This window comes from Pithys albifrons, chromosome 7, assembly GCF_047495875.1.
Source record: "Pithys albifrons albifrons isolate INPA30051 chromosome 7, PitAlb_v1, whole genome shotgun sequence".
Classification (NCBI taxonomy): Eukaryota; Metazoa; Chordata; class Aves; order Passeriformes; family Thamnophilidae; genus Pithys; species Pithys albifrons.
The window spans coordinates 6,105,084-6,129,068 of record NC_092464.1 but is presented as its reverse complement, the minus strand read 5'-3'; the positions used below and the strand labels follow the sequence as shown (position 1 = coordinate 6,129,068).

The 23,985-nt window shown below is 38.2% G+C and overlaps 1 protein-coding gene across 1 annotated transcript in view; it reads right to left on the bottom strand.

Annotated features, from left to right (window-relative positions):
- Nucleotides 1-6,266: 6,266 nt before the first annotated feature.
- LOC139674382 (sodium channel protein type 5 subunit alpha-like) overlaps nucleotides 6,267-23,985 on the bottom strand; it is a 32,389-nt gene continuing 14,670 nt past the window's right edge. Inside the window, exons 13-27 of the mRNA XM_071560646.1 lie at nucleotides 22,700-22,938; nucleotides 22,158-22,358; nucleotides 21,049-21,402; nucleotides 18,811-19,248; nucleotides 17,743-17,889; nucleotides 16,547-16,667; nucleotides 15,139-15,293; nucleotides 14,312-14,485; nucleotides 13,950-14,057; nucleotides 12,691-12,969; nucleotides 12,042-12,095; nucleotides 10,147-10,288; nucleotides 9,459-9,559; nucleotides 8,786-9,056; nucleotides 6,267-7,465 (exon numbers count right to left, since the gene is read on the bottom strand). Of these exons, the coding sequence (XP_071416747.1) occupies nucleotides 6,267-7,465; nucleotides 8,786-9,056; nucleotides 9,459-9,559; nucleotides 10,147-10,288; nucleotides 12,042-12,095; nucleotides 12,691-12,969; nucleotides 13,950-14,057; nucleotides 14,312-14,485; nucleotides 15,139-15,293; nucleotides 16,547-16,667; nucleotides 17,743-17,889; nucleotides 18,811-19,248; nucleotides 21,049-21,402; nucleotides 22,158-22,358; nucleotides 22,700-22,938 (3,983 nt within the window). The remainder of the gene's footprint in view (nucleotides 7,466-8,785; nucleotides 9,057-9,458; nucleotides 9,560-10,146; nucleotides 10,289-12,041; nucleotides 12,096-12,690; nucleotides 12,970-13,949; nucleotides 14,058-14,311; nucleotides 14,486-15,138; nucleotides 15,294-16,546; nucleotides 16,668-17,742; nucleotides 17,890-18,810; nucleotides 19,249-21,048; nucleotides 21,403-22,157; nucleotides 22,359-22,699; nucleotides 22,939-23,985) is intronic.

The window sequence follows — 23,985 nt, the reverse complement described above, 5'->3', positions numbered from 1 at the left end:
GCAGCATCTAGATGTGCCTTGCCAGTTCCTTTTAGTGGCAAAATGGCACCATTGTGATAGAGCAACCTGCACTAAGATCACTCAGTTGGTTTGTGCTCATACTACCAAAAAACAGACCCTCTGGATCTACTTTTTAAATCATCTGACAAAAATCTTAGTGCTGTTCTGGTTCAACTAGCTTTTGCATCTCTTTGCTTGCAATTAAATGAACACTTGCCCTGCACATGATTTATGATTGTGCCAGCCTGCTCTGCTGCACCCTATGCCCTTCTGCAAATGCCACTTGCCTTTGTGTCAGGAAAATATCTCTCCACTTTCTGGTATTGCTGTCCCAGCACATGAAATCTCAGTTAGGGACCATCTCAAACAACTGGATGAAATAAGCAAACACATATTGGAGGATTGGATTTTGCTGTTCTGAAGATACTTGTGCTTCCAGACTGATAGACTATGGTTGGAAAAATTTCCAGATGCATTTTCCATCTTTTCTCTATGCAAGAGGCCTGGCCCATGGACATGGGAACATGGCAATCTTCCAGGGGGAAAACTCACCACAGGGAAGCTATAAACTGCACCCTCCTATGGACTTTGAAGAAGGGTGAATGGTGCAGACTATTCAAAATAAGCATTGCTCAGTACTCTGGTTTGGCCCTCACTGACATTTATCCTCCTCTCAAGAGCAGTCACATCTCTTGACTTTCAGAATTAAACAAGCCAGATTTCTTTCTAAAGACTTTCTAATTTCCTGTCTGTTGAGAAACCCTTTAATTCTTATTTGGTTCATATGGATCTTTCTTGGGCATCATGTTCCAGCATGTACAGGGGTGCATTGCAGTCTCTGCAGTGCCTGCTCATTCCATCAACACAACCTGCCCTCCAAGGGCTGTGTCTCAGCTGACAGATTTTCACTTGCATTTCTCTGTTTCATGTTTTCATCACATTACACATCCCAACCGTTCTGTTTCAGTAAATGGTCCAGGTGTTCACAGTGCTCTGCTGTTTTCATCATCTGGAAGTAAATGTCCCCATTTGGCTTCCAGTAGAGCACTTTATGTGCCACCCTATTACATCCTCTCAGAACACCAGAGTATAAGATCTAACACATACTTTTTTCTTAGTAAATAGATTTCAAACCTCTTTTATTCAATTTTTCACTTTCCTCCAACTCTCTCATCATTTCCGTTCCAAAATATGTCCCTCAGCCCTGCAATATGCTTAACTGAGATTAGCAAGTCTCTGCTAAAATTGCTTTTTACCTCCTTTTCAAGTGCAAGTATTACATTTAGGCTGGAGTTTTTTGATTTCTTTTCTCTCCTGCCACCTTTCCTGATTTGACAGGTTCTCACAAAATCATTGTGAGAGATCTGCAGGTTCTTGTGCCAGTTCTGGAGAAGAGGAGGCTAAGAGGTGACCTCAGCACTGTCTAGAACTCCCTGAAGGGAAGTTCTAGCCAGGTGGGGGTTGGTCTCTTCTCCCAGGCACTCAGTAATAGGACAAGGGGGCACGAGCTCATGCTCTGCCAGGGGAAATTTAAGTTGGAGATCAGAAAAAAATTCTTTGCAGAGAGAGTAATCAGGCATTGGAATGGGCTGCCCAGAGAGGGGGTGGATTCCCCATCCCTGGAGGTTTTTAAGGTGAGGTTGGCCGTGGCACTGAGTGCCATGATCTGGTAAAGGGACTGGAGTTGGACGAAGGATTGGACTTGATGGTCTCGGTGGTCTTTTCCAACCCAATCAATTCTATGATTCTCAACAGGATTTTTCAAAAGGGGTTATTCTTGACTCCAGCTCCACTGTTTTAATTCCCTTCTGTGTCCACCCATGGAAATACTTGCATTTCTACTCAAACCTTTTTGTTAGCCAAGGAAAATACAATCCTACATCGTCTATAGTCTTCACTGAAAATGAAGGAGATTTCTTACCTGTTAGTTATCACACGGAGAGATAAACTTTAACCCTAAATCTGTCCAAAGCCTCATCCCTGCCCCACTTTAAACCAAACTTACATCTCTTCTTTACTTTTTCTTCTTCTTTCTTATATAACCAGTGATTTGTTTCAGCTTTCTATTCATGGTCTAACTCTCTTTTACTCTCGAAATTCTCAGTCTGTTTTCTGACATTTAAACAGTAGCTTTCTCTTAGGACAACCCTTCCTCCCACTCCCTCTAAGCTGTTTGCTTGCTGCTAATACTCCTTGTTCAGGAAGTTATTTATCTGTTTAGGTTTCACTCTCTGTGCGTGAGACACTTCGAATATGTCATTTTGATCAAAAACCACTAGGAGGAAGCATTCAACAAGTTTCACTGTCCAGATGCAGCTTCCAGTCAATTTTATTAAATTCAGATTCTTTAGATGAACCAAAGGACCTGCTGAGCCACAGATCTCCTTGAAAGTGTTCTGACATATAATTCCTTGAAGAAATGTGTAACTATTCACCTTCAGTCAAACTGGCTCCACTGCTCCTGCTAAAACAGTGTCATGGCTCCATCCTCTGCAGAACAGAAGCCAGTTCTACTTTCTAGGTTAATTTTTACCTTGACTGTGTTATTTGTCTTTTAAACATTTTTGTCCCTCATATTTTCCTAAAGCTTTATTTACTGAGGGCTACCATACCTTCTTTCAGCTGTTATTTCTAGGTTGAACAAACTAAACTTGAATCTCTTTTCATATAACATATTATTATTTATCCTAACATTGCTTCTCTGCTCTTGATCCAGTTTTAATTCACAGCTATTGAATTGCAAAGGTTTCTGGCAAATAGAAGGAAAAAATACCTCCTTTCTTTCAAGTGAAGTTGGAGTTTCATGTCATGCAGCTACACCAATTTACCCAAGAGCTGAGAAACACTCTGTATTATCTACATGGTCCCTTTCATAATAGATTCAATGGTAGAGTCAGTCTAGCCTATACTACAGGTCCTGTTTTTGCTGAAGAAAATAGCTTTTCATTCCTTTGTTCCTTTAAGTTCTCCCTTGACTGGTTTGCAAATATTCAAGTTTTTCCCCTTAGTTTGATTTTCTGTGAAAAACGTGTGTGCTTTAGGTGGCACAATGAAGTCCACTACAGAGAGGTACGTATGTTCTTGTAATCTCATGTTCTTTGTCAGTATATTCATTGTTCTACATCACTATCAAAGGAACAAATAACAAACACAATAATCTGGGGTAAAATTTGTAAGTGATATATAATTTATGGAAGAGGTAACTGCTGAAAAGGCCAGGCTGTTAACACAGTGCCCTCAGAATAATGACTAAAAGGGGTCATGCACAAGAAATATTGCTCTGCATGACCAAAAAGGACAGTAATCAATCTAGAAAAAAGACCATGCCACACAACAATCACAGGAAACTAGGATTTGAGCATGGACATCTGTAAGACTCAAAATTAGGAGGCTGAGAGAAGAAGCAGGAGAATTTGCAAGATTTTTAATTTCTAAAAACACATTTTCTAACTGCTGTGCTTATATTCAGAATTTTCTCTCTCAAATGGCTGGGACTTTCTTAAGGCTTGGAAGAACTTGTGTAGCCTTTCATTATATAAAGAGGGTTTATAAGGAAGACAGAGAGTGACTTTTTATCAGGGCTTCTGCTGACAGGATAAGTGGCAATGGTTTTAAACTGAAAGAGTGTGGGTTGAGCTTGAACATAAGGAAGACATGTTTTAAGGATTAGAGCATGGTGCTAATAATGCCAAGGTTGCAGGTTCAATTTCAGAATGAGCTATGTGCTTGAGAGTTGGATTTGATGATCCTTGTGAGTCCTTTCCAACTCAGAGTATTCTGTGATTCAAGGCATTGGCAACGATTGCCCAGAGGAGCTGTGGATATTCCCATATGTGGAAGTGCTCAAGGCCAGGTTGGATGGGGCTCTGAGCAACCTGGTCTAGTGGAAGGTGTCCCTACCCATGACAGGGGGTTAGAAGAAGGTGGTCTTTAAGGTCCCTTCCACCTAAACCATTCTATGATTTGCTAGTTAAAAAACATGGCAAGAGAACTGTCTTCCCTAAAACAGTATCACCTTTACTCAGAAGTTTCTGCAGAAGGTAAAATTCATCCCAGGCTTTACTTGTCATTTCTTGCACCATCAAATATGTAGCTGACAGACAATAAACAATTCTTACAATCAAAAATACCCCTCCCTGGCACAGAGACTGTCAAAGCTGAGTTCTACCAGATTTAGGTATGGATGTGTTCAATACAATTTCCTGTGAGAATATGATGTCAGTGCACCCCTAAATTGATGACAACGATGGAAGTGGCTCATTACTGCTCCTTGACGGAGCCTGCACATCTTCAGAAGATGACACCAAACAGGCTGGAGCTCGTAAAAGCCATCCATGTAGTCAGCTTCTCACCTGTGATGGGTCACAAACTGGGAAAAATGGTTTAAAAGAATATTTTAGCAAAGTAAATTTAATTTTTAATATTATTTTGTGGTTAGTTTTATTTCTAATTTGAAGGAATAGAGCCCCTGCATTCCAAAGGCACAGAGCTGCTGACTTTTCTGGTATAACGTAGATTTACTGTGCACCTACCTTAGAATTGGAGGTAGTATTGATCAAAACCGATTAAAGATGCTACAATACCAGGAATGGTTAGGAAAAGGTAAGGGAATACCACAGAAGAAATTAAAAGGTATTATAAATATTATTTATTTGCATCAGTCTTCAGACAATATTAACTGAAAACAGTCTTGTTCTTAGCTATAATTTACCATTCATAGTAAAAAGAGAATTTCTGTCCAAAAGTCTCACAATCTGAAGAGGTGAAAAAGAAGAAGAAAGTGACACTATACAGGACATACACTGCTACAGCAGAGAAGTGGTATTGAAGAGAGAAGACAATTTGTTGCAGGTTGTAAGCAAAGTGTGCCGCACATTTCACCCAATCACAAAACCCTTTTCTGGCTGAAATCAGTGTGGAGAGAAAAGCTCACTCAAGGTTTGCCAGAACCTGCCAAACCCAACAGGGACCACCCAGCTACAACCTTGTGACTAAGAAAAGTAAAAAGCATCTTATACTAATGTGTTTAAACTTTAACTAAGAAATTAAAATGAAAGGGGTAACTTATATCTAGTGAAAAACAAAGGAAAACACAGCAGTCCTTAGGCAACAAAGTGCATCAGCTGGAAGTATCTTCAAAGTCCTTGTGCAAAGGACTGAGTACTGTTTGGGCATGTGTTTATCTGAGAAGCACAAGCTGTAAAGACATGAAGATAAAGAACTTTATAAGAGGACTCATGAGAAATTAGAGACCATCTGCACATGTAGTTCCATAAGAAGTAAAATTTTTGATTACATCCTTAGTTTCATGTTAACCCCAGACGCAAATGCTTCAACACTGATTTCCTAATTGCCCACATTTCCCATGCTTTGATTGCTTCTAATCTTTGCAGGAGAGAGAAAACTGGTTTTCCCATCAGAGATGTACAGGCAGAAAGGGGAAGGGCTCCTACCTCCAGCTACCTTAGGTCAGAGCCTCCTTCCATGTCCTTGAATAATGCTGATCACCATGAACCAGGACAGCCCTGAGGGGTCCCACGTGGAGATCACCCACTTGGGTTTCTGGTGCCTAAGGGAGTGGCTGAAGGGATGCTACCAATTTCCTGCCACTGGAAATGATTATTTGTGCCTCTCTTCTCTATCACATTATCAGAAATCAACTTGAACACAAAACTTATCCATTAGGTGAAGTAATGCAGTAAACATGACTTGTTATGGGGTGACTGACAGACACACAGAATAGCTGCCTTCACCTCACTGCCAGAGGAAACTAGGTTTAAAAAATAATCCTCACAGACAAAACATAAACCAAGGTTTTGGTCTGCTCAGTACGACTTCTGTAATACTAAGAGTTGTATTTATTATTTCATTAAACTTCAGTAACACAGCTACAATAACACACATGCCATGACTTATTCTGTAAATCGATCACATGGGAAGAAGTCCACTACACTGTAGCATATCTGTGGATCATGCAGGGTCTACGTGGTACATCTGTCCCCAGACATTTAAAAAAAAGATTTTAAAAATCAGCAGTCAATTGCTTAACAGGTTTATAATGATAGTATCAATTAGGAATAGAATAAGAGTAAATTTTAGCTCCTTTCCATTCCTCAGTTTATACTGATATTGACATTCATTTTCTGTTCTCCAGTAGATCCATTGATGATTGAACTTTCCTCTGCTTCTGGCACCAGGGAAATGTCAGCAGAGGTCATCCTCTGTATACATTTAAAAATATTCTTAACAACTTTGCCATCAATGAACTATTTAATGTCTGGAGATTGCTGATTACCTGTTATTTCTCCATTCTCAACCACAAGATTGCCACTACTCTCTCTTGTGACACTGTCATATGATGGAGGAATGGATACTGAGGACAAAGTTTCAGACTTGTCAAGACTCCTACCATAATTTGCAGCCATCCTTGATGCAATAAGTCCCTCATTCTCTGGAGCAGCCTCTCCCAGAGTGCCAGTACTGCAAGTTCTATGATGGTACACGTAAGAAGCCTGTTTTAAGGAGCGCAGGAGCAGGTGACTCCTGTAGGCACGTTGGATGACCGTGGCACACGCTTCTTCTTGTCTGTGTCTGAGTGTGGTAGATATTGGCTCATAGGATTCTTTTGATGGGTTGGCAGCCATGAATTTCTCCTCCATTTGTACTTTTAGAGTATCCAGCTCCCCAGAATCTCCCAACACTCTCTTGGTAAAAGCAAACAAGATATCCAAGCAGTGTATCTTGTCCCCACTGACCAGAGGCAGGTCCATTGCCATGAGTTCAACTTTGTTTGGTTTTGGTACACGTAAAGGTTCAGCCAGAGAATCTGCAAAGTCTGAAAGCGCAGAGAAAGATATAAACTGAGTTGCCTCAGGATCAAATTTCTCCCAGATTTCATAAAAGATGTCAAAGTCATCTTCCCCTAATGGCTCTGTACTTTCCTCAGTAGCAACATTGAAGTTCTCCAGAATAACAGCTATATACATGTTTACAACAATGAGAAACGATATAATGATGTAACTTACAAAATAAATAATACCTATGGCAGGTTTACCACATTCGCCTATAGTACCATTTATGGTTGGATCACAGTATGGTGGCCCAGTGTTTAAAATAGGACTGAGAAGACCATCCCAGCCAGCTGATGTGGTGATTTGGAAGAGACAGAGCATGCTGTTAGCAAAAGTTTGGAAGTTGAACATGTCATCAATGCCATCTTCCATCTTCACATAGGCAAAGTTAGCCATGCCAAAAATGGCATAGATGAACATGACCAGAAAAAGCAAGAGGCCAATGTTGAACAGAGCAGGCAGGGACATCATTAAGGCAAATAGGAGAGTTCGAATTCCTTTGGCTGCCCGGATGAGCCTCAGTATTCGTCCAATCCGAGCCAAGCGAATGACCCTGAAGAGTGTGGGTGGTAGGAAATGCTCAAATGCTTTGCCGATGCTGGAAAGCAGTAAGGCTAAAATGGAAAGGACAATAACTGGTTAGAAGCCACATTTCTGCTTTACTTAGTACGTAGGTTGGAATGACAATATCTGCACTGTTGGAAAACATCTGATGTGCCTGTGCACCAGAATAACCTTTAACAGAAGCTGAGTTGAAAAAATAGATGTAGAAATCAGCAATTACAGACTACATTCTTTAGCCATCAGAAGACAGTACCTTGTTGCACTAAGGGTGGCAAGCACCTTTCTATGCACTACTTAAAATATCTGTAGGAGTTGACACTTGGTGATCAATGGTTTTCTTTCACACTGATTGCCTGAATACTTCAGCAGATGCAGGTTATGTTCTTACCTTCTATATTTGGTTTCCAATACTGACACTACAAAGCTGAACTAAGAAAAGATATAATACAATGTCATGGTCATCATTTAGATAATACAGACAAGACATGTTGTGCATACACTCTACCATGGCTTTTAGTCCATTCAGGGACATAGCTACACATGGATGATACTTTTTCTTTTTTGAATGAAAAAATAACATCTAGTAACACTAGAAAAGATTTGACTTCTGCAGGTTTACCTGTTTCAGACACATTTTTCTGGATTTACAGCCCAGGAACTTAATTTCTCAAGAAAGATCCATAGACTTATTGAAATCTTAATTACCCCAAATATAAGATGCTAAAGAATTTAAATATCTTTCTTCCCCTCAGTGCTTTCTGCTACTTGGCAGTTCTGGCTCTCAGCATAGTTAAACTGGCAGAATGCTCAAATTGGCAGAAGAGCTCTTTACCCCATATTTCCGTTTCAATCCTTTCAAATAAAATCTAGTACATTTGTGATCATCTTTTCTATCCTGTTACACAGTGTGAACCTTTACTTGCAATCAGCAATGCCTGAGTTTACAGAAACTGAATTCTGCAGTCTATAACTTACAGTCTTCCTATTCTTTATATATTTCAGTTGTCTGTCACAAACACAGATGACAAAGTCCAAAAATTTGATCTGATTAAAGATTTCCTACTTGGCACAAAATCTGTGACAATGGAATTATCACATAATGTCTTACTGTTATGGGGGGTTGCTCCTTCTGTCTTTCAGACTAGAACAACAATCTAAAGAACCATTATGACAGATTTACCACAAGAGTTGCCTTTTATAGATAGATATATATACGTAAAAAATAGGGGAGTTCAGTTATTTTTTTCCTTAAGACTTTGCATTATGACTTACATTTCAACATCCATTTGAAGTTGATAAATTTAAACTCTTTTTCTCTGTAAATAATAATAATTTATTTAGTAAAGAACTTGCCAAACAATTTTACTTACCAACAAGTGACATAATAACTACAACTAAATCAAATATGTTCCAGGCATTTGAGAAATAGTACTGCCTCAGAGCCAGCAATTTCAGTACACACTCTAGAGTAAAGATGGCAACGAAGAGTATGTTGATTTTGTTCAGGACATTCGTCTTTGTCTCACTTTGCTCATAGGTTTCCACCATCATCATGATCATGTTAAGGCAGATGAGAACCATAATAACAACATCAAAGGTTTGGCATGTTACAATGTCAAAAAGGAAGCCTTGGTATCTGTTCTAGAGGAAAAAAAAACACACCTGACATCAGTTATGGAAGTAGGGAGTACTCACCTGTACATGTTTCCAACAGCTTCAATTTTTATGTTGCAAAGTCACTCAACTACAGTGAAGTCAGAAAAATTTGAGAAAGGCAGAATATAAAAATGACATTAAAAATCCCTTCTCATCCTGAAGTTTAATCAGTTCCAAGGTGAATGTAAAGCCTAACAATATTTATGGAGAGAACTTAATAAATAATTCAGTCAACATTTTGGTGTGGAATTGACTTTGTAGCACAGTGTGGGTATCAACGTAAAGACAGTATAAATAATTTATATGCAATATATAAACATATGCACTTTTCCATAAATTAAATTGCACATTTGCAATGCATTTTCATTTTGAAGAACTCAGCCTTACCAGTGGTCTTGGAATGGGTTTTTGAGGTTTCTTAGATCCCAACTTTTTCATTGCATTGTAGTATTTTTTCTGCTCTTCTGTCATAAAGATATCTTCCCCACCTAAGTATACAAAGAAATGTCACTGTTATTTGGTGAGAAAGCAGCATTATTCTAGTTACAAAGGCTAAAATTCTGGAAATTGGCATTCCTTCCTTTTCCACAGCTTGCTGCTACTGGCATTTTTACTAACGCATAACTGTGTCCCAAAAGATCAGTGGCACAAACCAGACATGCACTGAGGAGAAGTCCTGGAGTGCAACTTGGCTCACCCAAAAAGCATGAAAACAAAGGACCTACTGAAAATCCTGGACAGGAACAAATTTTTGCCTGGCTTTTCACATCCTGGGCTTGTGGAATATCCAAAATACTCATCAGAGCACCAGACCACTTCCTAAATAATGAGTCTTCTGTCATGCTTAGTTCCCAAAAAGGGACAAATTTTTAAGAGGCTTCCAAATGGTTGGGGAAGAATTAGGTGTTCAGGTTATATGGGAAAAGAAATGAGGAAGAAAACTCATCCTGAGTGTTATTTCTGGTAACTCAATTACTAATGCTCTGGCAAATGCCAATACCAGTTATAGATTCTATGTATAAGACCTTGTTATCTAAAGATAGCATTGCTCAAGATCAAAGCATAGCCAATATACTTATCTTTTTCTTTTGTTGGTTGAAGTTGTCAATAATAACACCAACAAAGAGGTTCAGGGTAAAGAAAGATCCAAAGATGATGAAGATCACAAAGTAAAGATACATATACAGGCTGTGCTCCATTCGTGGCTGGTCCTCTTTCTGCAAGGATAAAAAGCAACTTGAAAAAAATAACCAGTAACAACATGGGCCTAATTCAAAAAAATCTTCACATTGCAGGTTTAGTTAAAAATTGATTGAGCTACTATTTACAGTCATACTGCACATTCTGACAAAACTAATGTAGTTTAAAACTACCAATAGCGCATAACACCAAATTTTATTTGTATATGACAGTTTTGAAAGGTCAGGAAAGTAACACTCATGCTGTGACTGTTAGATGAATCAGAATTCTAGGACCTCATAGGGACATTGTTGCTGAGATACTGACTATTATTGCTTTTGAATTAAACTTGAACCTTACGAAATGATACACCAAGCAAAACAACTGAGACATAACATACCAGAAAATACATCTGGAAATAGTAGTACTACAAAGTATTTTTTCTATGAAAACTTGCTAACTTGATTTCTTTTACAATGTTTGTTTATGTAGTTTCTGGCTAAGGCATTGCAGAAGATGAAAATTTCAATAATACTGAGATAAAAAATATTTCTGCTGAAAAAATTGCAGAGAATGACTTAGTCTTTGGCTAATGGTGAATGAGATTTACTTTTTACTTTTTTCACAAAACCTGATTGTTGTCGGATTTTTTCTTTTTTTTCTTTTCAAACCTAATTTAAAATTGCCCCATTTGCAATTAAGACACAACTAAAATCAGTAGAAACAGTTACTGAATTTAATAATCTTGTCAGAACTTTCAGAACATTTCAGAAGCACCAGTTCAGTTCCTTCTAATAAGAAAAGGTGCTGTAAATTGCTCATTACTTAAAAAATCAAGCAAACTATTTAAAAGTCAAATTCCAAGCTCTTGCCATTAAAAATCTTGACCTAGATATGTTGCTGCTTTTTTTTTGTTTCTTAATAAAAATTTCTGTGATGGTTATTATGAATTTAAAAAAAAAACAAACAGAAGAACAAATTTTCAAATTGAAACACAAAGATAAAAAAACAATGAAACACGCAGACAAAAACATTTTAATATATGGCTCCTTCCAAAATCCTTTGATTTCTTTAAACTCATGATGAAATTAAGAAAGCCTCTTAATTTCAAATTCTTTGCCTCCAAGGACATATCACTTTGTTCTGTATAATATTGGATGACACTCCTGATAGACAAAAAATGCCTCTGGCTATATAAAAAGTAGGCAAATGCTGAGAATGTATTTTAAATGGTTTCTTAGCCACAATAGCTTGATTCTTGAGGAAGATTTGTTCTGTGTTTTGAAGTGGACTGCAAATTCTGGCACTGTCAGACTTTGAGGTTTACTCCAAGCTTGAGTTTCATAAAAGGTGTGTGGTTAAGTGCCAAGAAACTCTCAGCTCCCTGATAGATACCTCCTTATTAGAAGAGACAATGTAGCATAAAGTGCTGCTCAGCTGAACAATATAGATACCCAGGGTGAGCTGAAATGCTCCCTAGATCCCTCTGGGCACGTCAACTATATCTCCATTTACCTCAGAGGGTACTTGGAGATAAACTCACATGGAGACCGTGCAGAGTAACTGCATTCAGGTGGGCGGAGCTGAGCAGAAACCCTGTCCCCATTACAACAGAGGAGCTTTAGGACTCTGTAAGTCATTTGCAGATTAACTGTTTACATCAGCTGATGACAAATAATTACTGGAAAGATTTAGCACAGACAAACAGTACATGTAGAAGTCAAAAAAATTAATTATGCATTTGCAGAAAACCATAGTATCAAAAAAAAAAGTTTGAGGACAATGACTGACCTCTCGTGAATCTACTGCTGCATACATGATCTCCATCCAACCTTTAAATGTTGCCTAGAATGAGACATTATGGAAAATGTACTGAACTTCGACCACAAAAGTCTTCACATAATCTGCAATACCCAAATGACACTGACTGGAGCAATAACCTTTGGTATGATCACACACACAGAGCACCAAGGTCTGGCTGCTCCTGTATGTGGGGCATTCTCAGCCTCATTAGGAGATGAAAGCTGGAATGGGTGGGACAGAACACATTGTGCTATGGTGCTGACAGAGCAAACCTTTATTAACATGGTACTAAAGGCCTTACAACTCTCCTGGCTGAAAAAATCCGTATTTTGACAGAACAGGTAAACATTTGCCCCAGATTTCCTTCTGAGATTGATTCCAGTTCTCAGGAGCATGAACCTGCTGGAGGCTGCAACAGTATTTACCCACCAGATGATTACTTTCTCATATGGAAAATTACAGCATGCTGTCATTTATCCCCCTTTTTCCATCAGGGTGCATGAACAGTCAGTTACATGGGAAGAGCAAGATGTATTATATTTCATTTTTTGCACCACCCACAGAGATGAGTTAGGAGTGGACAGAAGGTCAAGCCCAACTGACATGGTGCTGGCTGGTGAGGCCAAGCAGCACTTACCACCTGAAGAAGAGCCAGATAGCCAGAGCCAACATTATCAAAGTTGACTTTAACATTGACCCAGAATATTTTTCCTGTGTTATTATAATCCTCACAGTCTGACTTGTTATTGATCAAGTTACTTAATTTGGAATCTTCTTCTGTCAGATTGACACATTTCCCAAACTTCCCAGCAAAGAGGTTCACTCCCATGATGCTAAAGATGAGCCAGAAGATGAGGCAGACAAGCAGAACATTCATGATGGAAGGGATGGCTCCCAGGAGGGCATTGACAACCACCTTAGATGAAATGGGAGAGGAAAAACACACTTCAAAAAAGATGGGCTCTGATATCAATAATAAGCAGTCACTTAGTCACCTCTGTGAACAAAAACCTGATGTTTTCCATGTAAATACTTGTCACAGCTGGCAGGGGTATCTTGAACAATGTCCACAGTAATTTTTTAGGCTTTCAAAAGAATAACTGACAATTCTTGGTTTGTTGTGAGCCCCTACTGCCACAGTATTCTAAAATATGAGTCCATGCTTTTTTTTTTCGTTTTGCTTTCCCTTGGTTCTGGAGTAGGAGATAGATTGGTGGTTTCTTTGTTTTAAACTTTATTAACATTAAATTTTTGAAGTATTCATCCATGAGCAGTTCTGCAGAGGACTGAATTATTAACACTGCCAACAGCAGTTTTTAAAAGGACCCGTAATAACTTTGCACTACTATTTTGCTACATCTACTATTTTTTAGTGGATTGAGGTTGTGTTTGGGGTCTATCAAATATTCTACAGGCAAACATTCTTCATTTGTGATAGTCTATTTGAAACAATAATTTGAGTGAAGCACCTTCTAATAGTCTATAAAGTTTTTGTAAATGAATCCAGTAAAAACTTGCAGAAGGAAGCGACTCTTTCCTCTGAGTTAACTTTCCACCAGAGTTCAGAAAGGAGAACTGTGCTCACAGTTCTTATTCTCTGTTTTGTTCTAGCTTATCTGCTAAGACAGGACAAGAATGACTGAGCAGCAATGGAACAAAGTTCCACCTAGGCTAGTTTGAGTTTCAACAACACTTAGGATTGATCACTCCAGAGAAGACTATAAGCAAGATCCAAGTACAGGAGAGCACTATCAAGGAGCTCTTTGAAAATTCATTTTATATTTCCTTTACTGAACTCAGGACATAGATGTGAACTTCATAAAGGCATAGCTATGAGTAACAAACCTGCTATGTGCTGCTCAGTTTTGACAATCTCTGACTTGTAATCAGTCTTACCCTCATTCCCTCAAACCGTGACAATGCTCTTAAGGGTCTCAGAGCTCGGAGAGTTCTAAGAGATTTCATGGGGCCAAATGAACTTCCCAAGAGATTTATCAAAGAGACCTGAATGGGAAGACAAAAAAAAGTATCAGCAATGTCCTGTCATCTGTTTCCTTTATTTCTGTTAAAAAAAAATGCAACCTTGAAAACCAAAACCAAATCCCCTCATAATTTCAGCACCTGGAGCGCAATATCCTGACATGATCACTACAGGAGGTAAGAGTACTGCCTGAAATCTACACCCAGAAGATAATCAGGGATGCTGCTACTACCTCCCATCTCAGGACCTGTGGAAAAACAGCAAAGGTAGAACTTACTCCTACGATAAGAAAGTCCAGCCAGCACCAGGCATTGGTGAAATACTTCTTGAAGCCATAAGCCACCCACTTCAGAAGCATCTCCAAAACAAAGATGAAAGTGAACATTTTGTCAAGAAATGCCAACATCCTTTGAATTCTAACTCTCTCGTGTATATGGATGTCTTCAAATGCCTGAAATCATAATATACAGATAAATGGCAAAAGTCAGAAATGAACCTTATAAAATCAAAGTCAAGCAACATTAAGTTCCCTTCATTATTCAATATGTTTTAACAGAGATCTAAACACCATGTGTCACTCAAATCTATGCCAGCTTACCAAAGTACAATTCTCCCTGCCCCTTGTCTTTCTTTTTCTCTATATAGCACAGCCCTGTGGATGCATCCATCATGCATAATGAAATCCTGGGAGGATAGTATATATTTTTAGAAATTTTTATCAAGAAATGTATATATTTAAGAGAACTAAGTACTTCCCCTCCCACACCCCCCCAGTATTGAGTCACTTGTTTGTTTTAATGTCATAAAAACTCCTTAATATTTCACAACTGTGACATAACTTGCTAAGAAAAATTCAGTATACAACTAGAATAGCAACAGCTTCTGACATTTACATACTTTTAGCTTTGTTTATGCTATCTTATAATTTTTAATAATATGAATAATAGATTTGCACTAATAAAAATAGTGAATAAATCACTGTTATTTGAAGTCTTCCATTTTCTCCTTATGAGTTCCAAGATATTCACTATGTTTGTTTCTAAAATCAACATCGATTAAAGCCAAAAATCGTTTTAAATAGATATATGTAACTGCTACACTAACCAGGGCTCCACTGCTCAGAAGAATCATGAATATGATAAAGGATTCAAACCAAGAGTGTTCAACAATCTGGTAGCAGGTTTTTCTCAGATTCCACCATGCTTCTCCTCCAAACTCTGCAGCACTTCCCACGCAACAATGAAAGTATCGAACACAACCTGAAGGTGAGAGACAGCAGTGAATGGATGGAAGGAATGCATGTGAATGTGAAGGGCTGCTTAAGAAACTTCTGACTGTCAACAGTCACAGTAACTGCATTGGTTTTGGTTTTTTCCCCCATTTTTCCATGAGAAAAAAAAAGGAAACATCTAGTTTAATTTACCTTATAGCTCCTACTTGTACACACATAAAGTAGGTGGAACCCCTTTGGAAAAATTTACATTATTTGAAGATATTTCTGAGTCACTGGACAGGCTCTCAGTGACCTGCTCTTTGGGCACACAAAACTTCAGGGCTGTGGGAAGAGTCTTGATATTACAAAAGCCCCTCTTTTTTTTTTTTCTGTACACTATTTGGAAAGCAGAGATGAGATGCCTTGGAAAAAAAGGGCTTGGAAACAGTAAGGGTAAACAGTTGTTTTCAACATTGCAGCCTTATGCCACATCTTGAGAGGTCTATTAATTTATTCATTTGCTTCTGAATTTATGGAGTGGCTGATTCTATATCATATAACCTGCAAAAATATGTCATATCCTAAATAATACATAGGCTTCATAAAAGGAGACATTTCCTTTCCAGCTTACCACATTCCTTCTCACAGCAGACAATGATGCCAGGGCCATCTAATGTTTCCTATTCACCCCCTTACAAAATCCTGGGCTTATTTACTTATTACTTTTTCTAAGAACTAACTCGCTTTGGCTGACTTTTTCCTTTCCAAACCAAGCCATTCTACAATTCTAAGATTCAGTTCATCTCTAGCAGCTTCCCTCTGCTTATTTCACTCCTTTGTTTGTTGCAGACGTTGTTCATGAAATGCTATTCAAGGAACAGACATTTTTACTGCTACAAAGTATAAAATCTGTTTTGCCAAGTGCCTTGTCCCAGTGGCCATTACCAGGGGAGACCTGGCCACATACCATTCTCTTACATTAAAACCCCAGAGTGACTTGGGTGCTGTCCAACAGAGTTAAATTTCTCTCACCTCACTACAGTAATCCAATTTTTTTTCCAATTGGTTCTATTGCATTGCCCAAGTCCCAGATGGAAGCAATTTGGTTTAAGGGGAAGGGGTTTATTTTTCAGGCTTCTTGATCACTGTGTTGACCAGAAAGGGACAATGATTTGGACTATTTAGCCAATTTCCTAATAACAACAAGGAACAGAAAATAAAAAGGCTCAACATCACTAGAGAGACAAGTTGGGTGTGGATCCTTCTCACTTTCCAGCAGTGAGACCTCATGAGTCTTACCTTCTGGAAAGCAATTTTCTGGAGTCTTGAAGTCTTCACAAAATTCTGGAATCTGCCTCAAAACATCTTCAGGATTTGTCAGATCCACTGTGCTGCCTTCAGAAGAGCTGACACTGTCAAACTACCGAGTAAGGTAATATCAGGTTTTGCTTCTCTCTATGTTCAGCTCCAAATAAATAAATTCATCCATGAACAAATAAAACTTAAAATTAAAACTTGGCTACGTAGTAGTATTACAAATAGTGTTGGTAATCGAATGAACTTTGTGATTTTAAAAGCATATGAGCTTAGAAGTACCAATAGGGATGTCCAAATAAAGGTCAAAGCTTTATAATTACAATATCTATCTACATGAACCAGAGGTAACTGCCTAATCAGCTGGAAAATTGAAGAGCTTTTGAAATTGCAGTTTAGGGCAGGTAGGATAAACTACAGGGTTAAAACCAGGAAATCATAGAAAGATACATTCAAACAGGAGAACCAGCTAAAGATATTTGTTGTTGTGTCAGGAACTGAGCACCCAAGGCAGCATTTATGAAGTAGAAACTGGAATCATGCCCTGTATTTTCAGTTATAAAGGTTTTTGCCATCCCATTACACCATATACAATGGCTGACGAGCCAGCAGTTTCTTACTTGCTCTATGCTTTTGTTCTTTCATGTTTGCATAATGTTGGTTTTTACTTATTTGAATGTATTCTACATTTCAAATTATTCTAAAATTATTTTAAATTAATAACTACCATCTCTAATGACAGAACCTCATTTCATTACGTTTCTTGAAACCAAGATACTTAGGGCACAGGCAGACTTGCTGGAATTTCCCACTTGGAAGCTTATCTCTCTTTTAATACCTTTTTTGGGGTTTAAACCTTTTTTTTTTTTTTTTGTGGACTTTGAATTTGGTAAATGAGAAATAGCAGAGAGGATATAAATTATTTATAATTGCTACAAAATTACTTTGCAGTTTTTCCATTTCTAAAAATCTTTACTGTACATATATTTTTCTTTAAAGTATATATCTAGAAACCCAGCACAGCTTTAATTTCATTCACAGAATTCCAGGTCCATCATTATCTCTGGTCCAGCCAGACCAGCTACTGCAAGCTCAGAGCTGCTTCTAGCACTAAACTCAACTCCAGCAAATCCTTGCACAGGAACATTCCTGTCCTCGACCAGCTGAGAAACAATTGTTACCTCTTTTTGTTCTGGTGATGATGGTTCACCCTTCCTGTCCTTTCCTAGGTAAGACACACTGAATTCCTCAGAGGAAAATCCTGATCCTTTACTCCAGCTGCCTGAATTTTTTGCTCTTTCGCCCCTTTGCCTCAGGTGATTTTCATCCTGAAAATAATCTGTGGATTAGAGGGAGTTTCTTTCCATTTTTAGGTGGGGGACAAGTCGGAGGGAAAAGAAAGATAAGATGTGCATTGAATTTAAAGTGGTAACCTGCAGACAAAAGTCGTAAATATAAGATCATTTTAAGTCTGATTTTACCTAAGGTTTGAGAAAGAGATTTTTTTTCCCTAACAGATGTGCAGCAGATTAAGAAATTGCAGTGATCTATTCAAAAGTTAAGTGAGAATTTTTGCACCGGAATTGAAGTGGAAACAAGGTGGGAAATCTTGAGACCAGAATGGCAATTATGATTAAAATAGAACTGAAAAATTCATAGAGCACAAAGAAATAGGGTAATGTATGCTGTCAGATCAGAAATATGACCTTAGTAGGGCCAGTCCATACTTAATCCTATTAACTTCATCTAATAATTACTACACACAGTGACGGCAAATTCCAAGGACCAGAATTATGAATTTGTATTATGAGTCCATGGTCATGTTCTTTATACAGAACACGTATTTTTTGTCTTTTATGTAAATAATACCAAAATATTTGACATTATTCACATAAATTTTTATATAAAAATGCAAGTTCACTAAGAACTGCTACAATTACCTATGGATTATATAAGTACCTGTGTGTACCACAACACGTCAGTTCAGAATTACTGCAGCACACTCAACAATTTATGGCCTTTCTTTTAAGAATATGAAAGAATCTTGGTTTTAAAAGGCTCCAAGATTTACCCTCATTCTAAATATTTGTACTCTTGGATCTGGTTCTAAATTTTGTAACTCTCTGGAAATGGATCAACATATCTCTCTCTGTTCAGCTAGAGATCATCTATCACACATGCATCCCTTTTTGTCTCTGCAGATATATACACAATTTTACTGTTTCAACACAAATATAGGAGTTCATTACCCGTTTGCTGTATTCTGTGTCTGTAAACGTGCTCAGTTTATCATCATCCTCAAAACCCTCGCTGGTGTTCTCCTCCTCAGCAATAGGGACACAAACAAATACATTGGGATTGCTAATAAAATCTTCAAGACCTGAGCATTTGTCCCCACTTTTCTCAATCCATTCATTATTGTAGTTCTCTTTACAATTTTCTATTCCCTCACACTTGAGCCCCAGTGAGTTCTGCGTGGTCAATTTGATTTTCTTCCTGTGTACTTTCTTTAAATGCCTGATCTTCCCCCAGCAAGTATCCCATGTCTTGCTCTTGACAAAGTGAAATCCCTTATGGATCCGAGCGAAGGCAATCCGGAGATTGTTCATCTCTCCATCATCCTCTATTGTCTGTAGAGTGTCAGCACTAAAGGAACTCAGCAGTAGTGCAATGAAAAGGTTGAGAACCTGAAAGTCACCAAAATAATAAAAAAGTTGAAATTCTGGAGAGTAGCATTCAGAAATCTAAATTCTAATGCTGAAGAACACAGATACTACCAAAATTCAGTGTTACTGAGCAAACCAAAACCCAGTCACATTGAAATGGCAATGACTTATCATATTGATGAAATCACCTTCTCTCTCAGAAATAGCAGTTCCCATGCCCCTCTTTGCCAAAAAAAAGTTATTTAAAATACAAGAGAAACAGATCTGTGTATGCCAAATGCATTATTTGGCCAAAGCAACTTCTCAATGGTTAAAGTAATAACATAGATTATAGAATCATAGAATCGATTGGGTTGGAAAAGACCTCCGAGATCATTGAGTCCAACCCTTGGTCCAACTCCAGTCCCTTTACCAGATCATGGCACCACGTCCCATCTGCGTTTAAAAATCTCCAGGGATGGTGAATCCACCACCTCTCTGGGCAGCCCATTCCAATGCCTGATGATCACTGCCTACCAGTTTAATAATTGTTTGTTTCAATTAGGATGAAATCAAGCCTCTGTGGAGTTACTTGCAAAAGATTCAGGCACAGAAATTCCATCAAAGCTGTCACACTATCACAAAAATCAAAACCAAGAAAAGCTAGAAGTGAGGTTTCCTTCCCATTTTGAGTACATTTAAATAGAAGAATTTAGAACCAGTTTGGTTTGTGTTTGTTTTTTAGGGGAACTGAAATTTTTTCCCTCATATTTCAGTTTGGAAAGGGATCCATGTATCTTATTTTGTATCACGTCAGGGCTGGGCAGATAGCACCCCTGAGTCATCCAAGGACCACAGGCAGGGGAGAATATTAGCCCTCCAGAGATCACTTCATCCCATCTGCCTTAGTTATTGACCACAGGCTGGAATAAATCTCGTTGAATACCTTTCTGCTTCCTTGCACAATAAGAAAGCCTAGACAAAGAGTGCAGGCTAAACACTTCATTGTTTGACAGTTAACATGATGTGATATGAATATCATTCATTTCATCACTGAAATCAATCCTTGCCGTGTGGAACAGGTGGGATATTAAACGTAGATATTTGGGATTCAGCCACACAACAGACACTTCCCACAAAGGGCTGCCTAAAAATAATTATTTTCAGCATTTCTTCTTTTTTCAATTAAGAGAAGTTTGGCATATGAATGATATTGAGGACATGAGAAAGAAAGCTGCTAAAAGAAGATATTTATGATTTGGGCATTAAGAAATGACAGACCAGGAGCAGAAAGGCAGGCTGGCCCTAATGCCCCAGCACAGTGTGTGAGGCTGTGTAGGGTATGCTGTAACAAGATCTGGCTCTAGGGTATAAATACTTAGGGATGACTAAGAAAATCCTGATTTCAGTGGTAGGAGTTTGCTGATAAAGAATTCAAGACTTGCATGAGTTCTTACCAAAAAAAATAACAATTTATTTACAGAGGAACTTAAGCACTCGGCTTAATTAATTCAAGCAGGTAAGCCATAAGCCTCACTGATTATTTACATCCAAATCCCAAGATGTGAAGAAAGACATTATAGCTGTATTATATTTACTGCAGAGATATTCCTTCTCACATTGCCACCTGAAAAGGTCAAGTGGTGCTGTGTGCAGAGCACACAAAATGGGAAAGTACAGACAGTGACTCAAAGGTGAAAGGCAAAAGGGGCTTTTGAAGACTATAACACACAGGTAACTTTCCCACCTGTATTAAGGGAAGGTACCTTTTGTTGACAAAACAGCAATTACCTAGATTGTAACACAGACAGAATGAAGAGAAGAAAATATTGGAAAACTTACCACTAAATTTCCTAGCACCAAGACCAGCAGAAAGACAAAAAGACACCGTGGTGGTTCAGCAACCACCATGCAGTCCCACATAGTCTCAATCCATTCTCCACACAGAATTCGGAAAACGACGAGGAGTGAATGGAAAAAGTCCATCATGTGCCAACGTGGCTTGCAATCTTCGTTTATTTTAGTGCAGTTTTCCTTATAACTTTTCCCAAAAAGTTGCACCCCTACTATGGCAAAAATGAAAATGATGATTCCCAGGACGAGGGTCAGATTACTCAGTGCTCCCAGGGAGTTACAAATTATTTTAATTAGAGTGTTTAAAGTTGGCCAGGACTTTGCTAGCTTGAAGACCCTCAGCTGTGTAGCAACATAAAACACAGTGTTAGACATTAGCAGAGATAACCCATCATTGCACCATGCAAATCCTGCAATAACCAAACTACAGGTAGTCTGAATTATTCTAGCAATGCAATATTTGGGGTACTGTGACATTACTACTTCTAAAATGCATTTATAGCTTTTTTTTTTTCTACTGGGCAACAGTGCAAACATAAATCAATCACCTCGTAAAGGACCAGGCAAACTTGAGTCCCTGATAAATGTTTGGCCAAGACAGGTAGGTGTCGATACAATGCTTTTGATGTAGATTATGGTGCCTAACTTACATATAACACAGAGGACTAAAATTTGGGGGACTGGCTGCTCTAGCACTATGAAAAGACTGTCTTTTGGTAAAACAATGTGATATGGATACCTTAAATATAAATGTGAAATGATGTGAAGCATATTTTTTCTATAGGTACTCTGACACTCTTTTCCTAATTTCTTATGCTTGTTTTTAATTTTTTTTTACAGCAGTTTTATAACATGTCCACTCTGGAATACTTTTTCCTTTGAGTACTTCTTAGCACATTCAAAAGAAACATATATATCATTACACTCTGACTCCAACATCACAAGGAGTTTAAAAGTGCGCTTATTCTTAATGCCAAGAGGAGGAAAAATAACTGGAAAAAAATAGTTTCTTGCCTCCTAACTACAGACAACAGAAGTATTCTCTATTAAATTCACAAAGTAAAGTTTCATACAACTGAGCAAGTGTGAAGCATTACCAGTCTGAAGGATCGTAGAACTGACAGGGTTCCTCCTTTTCGCCGTTCTCTCTTGTTTCTGCTTTTGGGGAAACTCAGTTCGATTAAACTCAAGGTGACAATTACACTGTCAAAAATATTCCAGGGCTGCTGAAAATAATAATAAGGATCTAGAGCAATGATTTTTAAGATCATTTCTGCAGTGAAGATTCCTGTAAAAACCTGTGACAAAGAAACAGCAGCATTAGCCTAAAAGTAGCCATGAATTCATCTTATTTTTAAATCATGTTGCCACATTCATGAACAGATTCATAAAATTCATTTTTATGATGTCCTAATACACCTTTAAGTAAAATTGGGGGCTTGTTTTTTGACTTCTCGGGATCCTGTCAAAATGTATTAAAAAAACAAACAAACAAACAAGGAATTGTCTGTATTAGAAACAAAGTTTATAAATGCAGAGTTTGCAAATTTTTAGCGTTATTCTTTATGTCTCCAGTGAAAACAACCATCAATCAATCAATTAATGCTATGAAGTGTTGCATAGCTGAAAATTTACTTACCAAGTTGCCTACATTAAGCATGGATTTAAAAGTACGTGACATATTATTGTGCTCCAGTGCCATGAAAAAAGTGTTCATCACAATGCAAGCAGTGATAGTGAGCTCAAAAAAAGGATCCTTTATGAAAGCAGCCACTTTTTTCTTGATTCTCATCCAAAGTGGACAACAGTCCCAAATTAGATACTTTAAGGCAAGATTCTTCAGGAGTGGTGGGCATTTCTGCCGAGCTCCTTCATGTTCTAAGTACAAAAGAAAACCCTACCATCACTAAATGGTTATCACTGAGCAAGATAATGAAATAACAACTTCAAGCATTCAAAAGGCCAGACAAGAAAAAAGCAAACTTCTCAGTTCTCATAGACCCCAAAGCTGTCCTGCACTTTATAGCATTTATTTAATCATTATATCAGCTAATAAACATGAAGATAAAAATTCAGAGAAAATTGGTTTCCAAATGCATTCAGGAGCACTTCCTTCATAAGCCTTTGGAAGGGGTTTTATTTGTCGTAGACTCAGACTGGTACTACAATCATCATAAATGCAGATATTTGGGATGCAGAGGTCACAGCACAGCTTCTCCTGCTCCTGTAGGTGAGTGGAGCAGCAACAGCCCTTCCCACCTTGTCCTCAGGTAGATGGGTGGGACACCAGCTGTATCACACCCAACAGCACTCTGTCTCCTTTTACTCTCAAGGGAGTTAATGAATCAATGACAGACCCAGGAATTCTGACTACAGGTGAGGCAAATCCAAATTACAGTCTCTGAAATTTGTCCTTAGGCCACTTCCACAGGAAAGGTCACACCTACCACTTTCCAGATAATTCAAGTTCCATACTTCTCTATTTTCCATAAGTAAAATGGGACAAGCTGTTCCGTCTTTGTCACTTGCATCTTTTTGATCAAATATAAATCTCATAGCTTTCCTTTCTCCACCACCAATATCAACGAGTCCTTCAGAATACCTTAGACCCAGCTAAAGTCCAGTGAAAATTCACTGAAAAACTGGAGTTAACTTAAAGATAAGACAAGCACAGTAGGAATCAGTAATCTGGTTTTCAGGGACTTGTAAAATTTTGCAGATGAGATGAGCTGGATCTGACTCATATCCTTGTCTTACTTGGACCTGTCCTTATTTCTTCCCTCTGTTTAGTTTTCCTTTCCTTTCTTCTCTAGGCTCAAGTCCCAGATTGCACCTTACACCACTTATTCGGGTGTGATCACCTTGACACAACCCTCACTGCAGCTCTTCCATTCTCCTACGTCACTTGGTGTCTTTTATGAATAC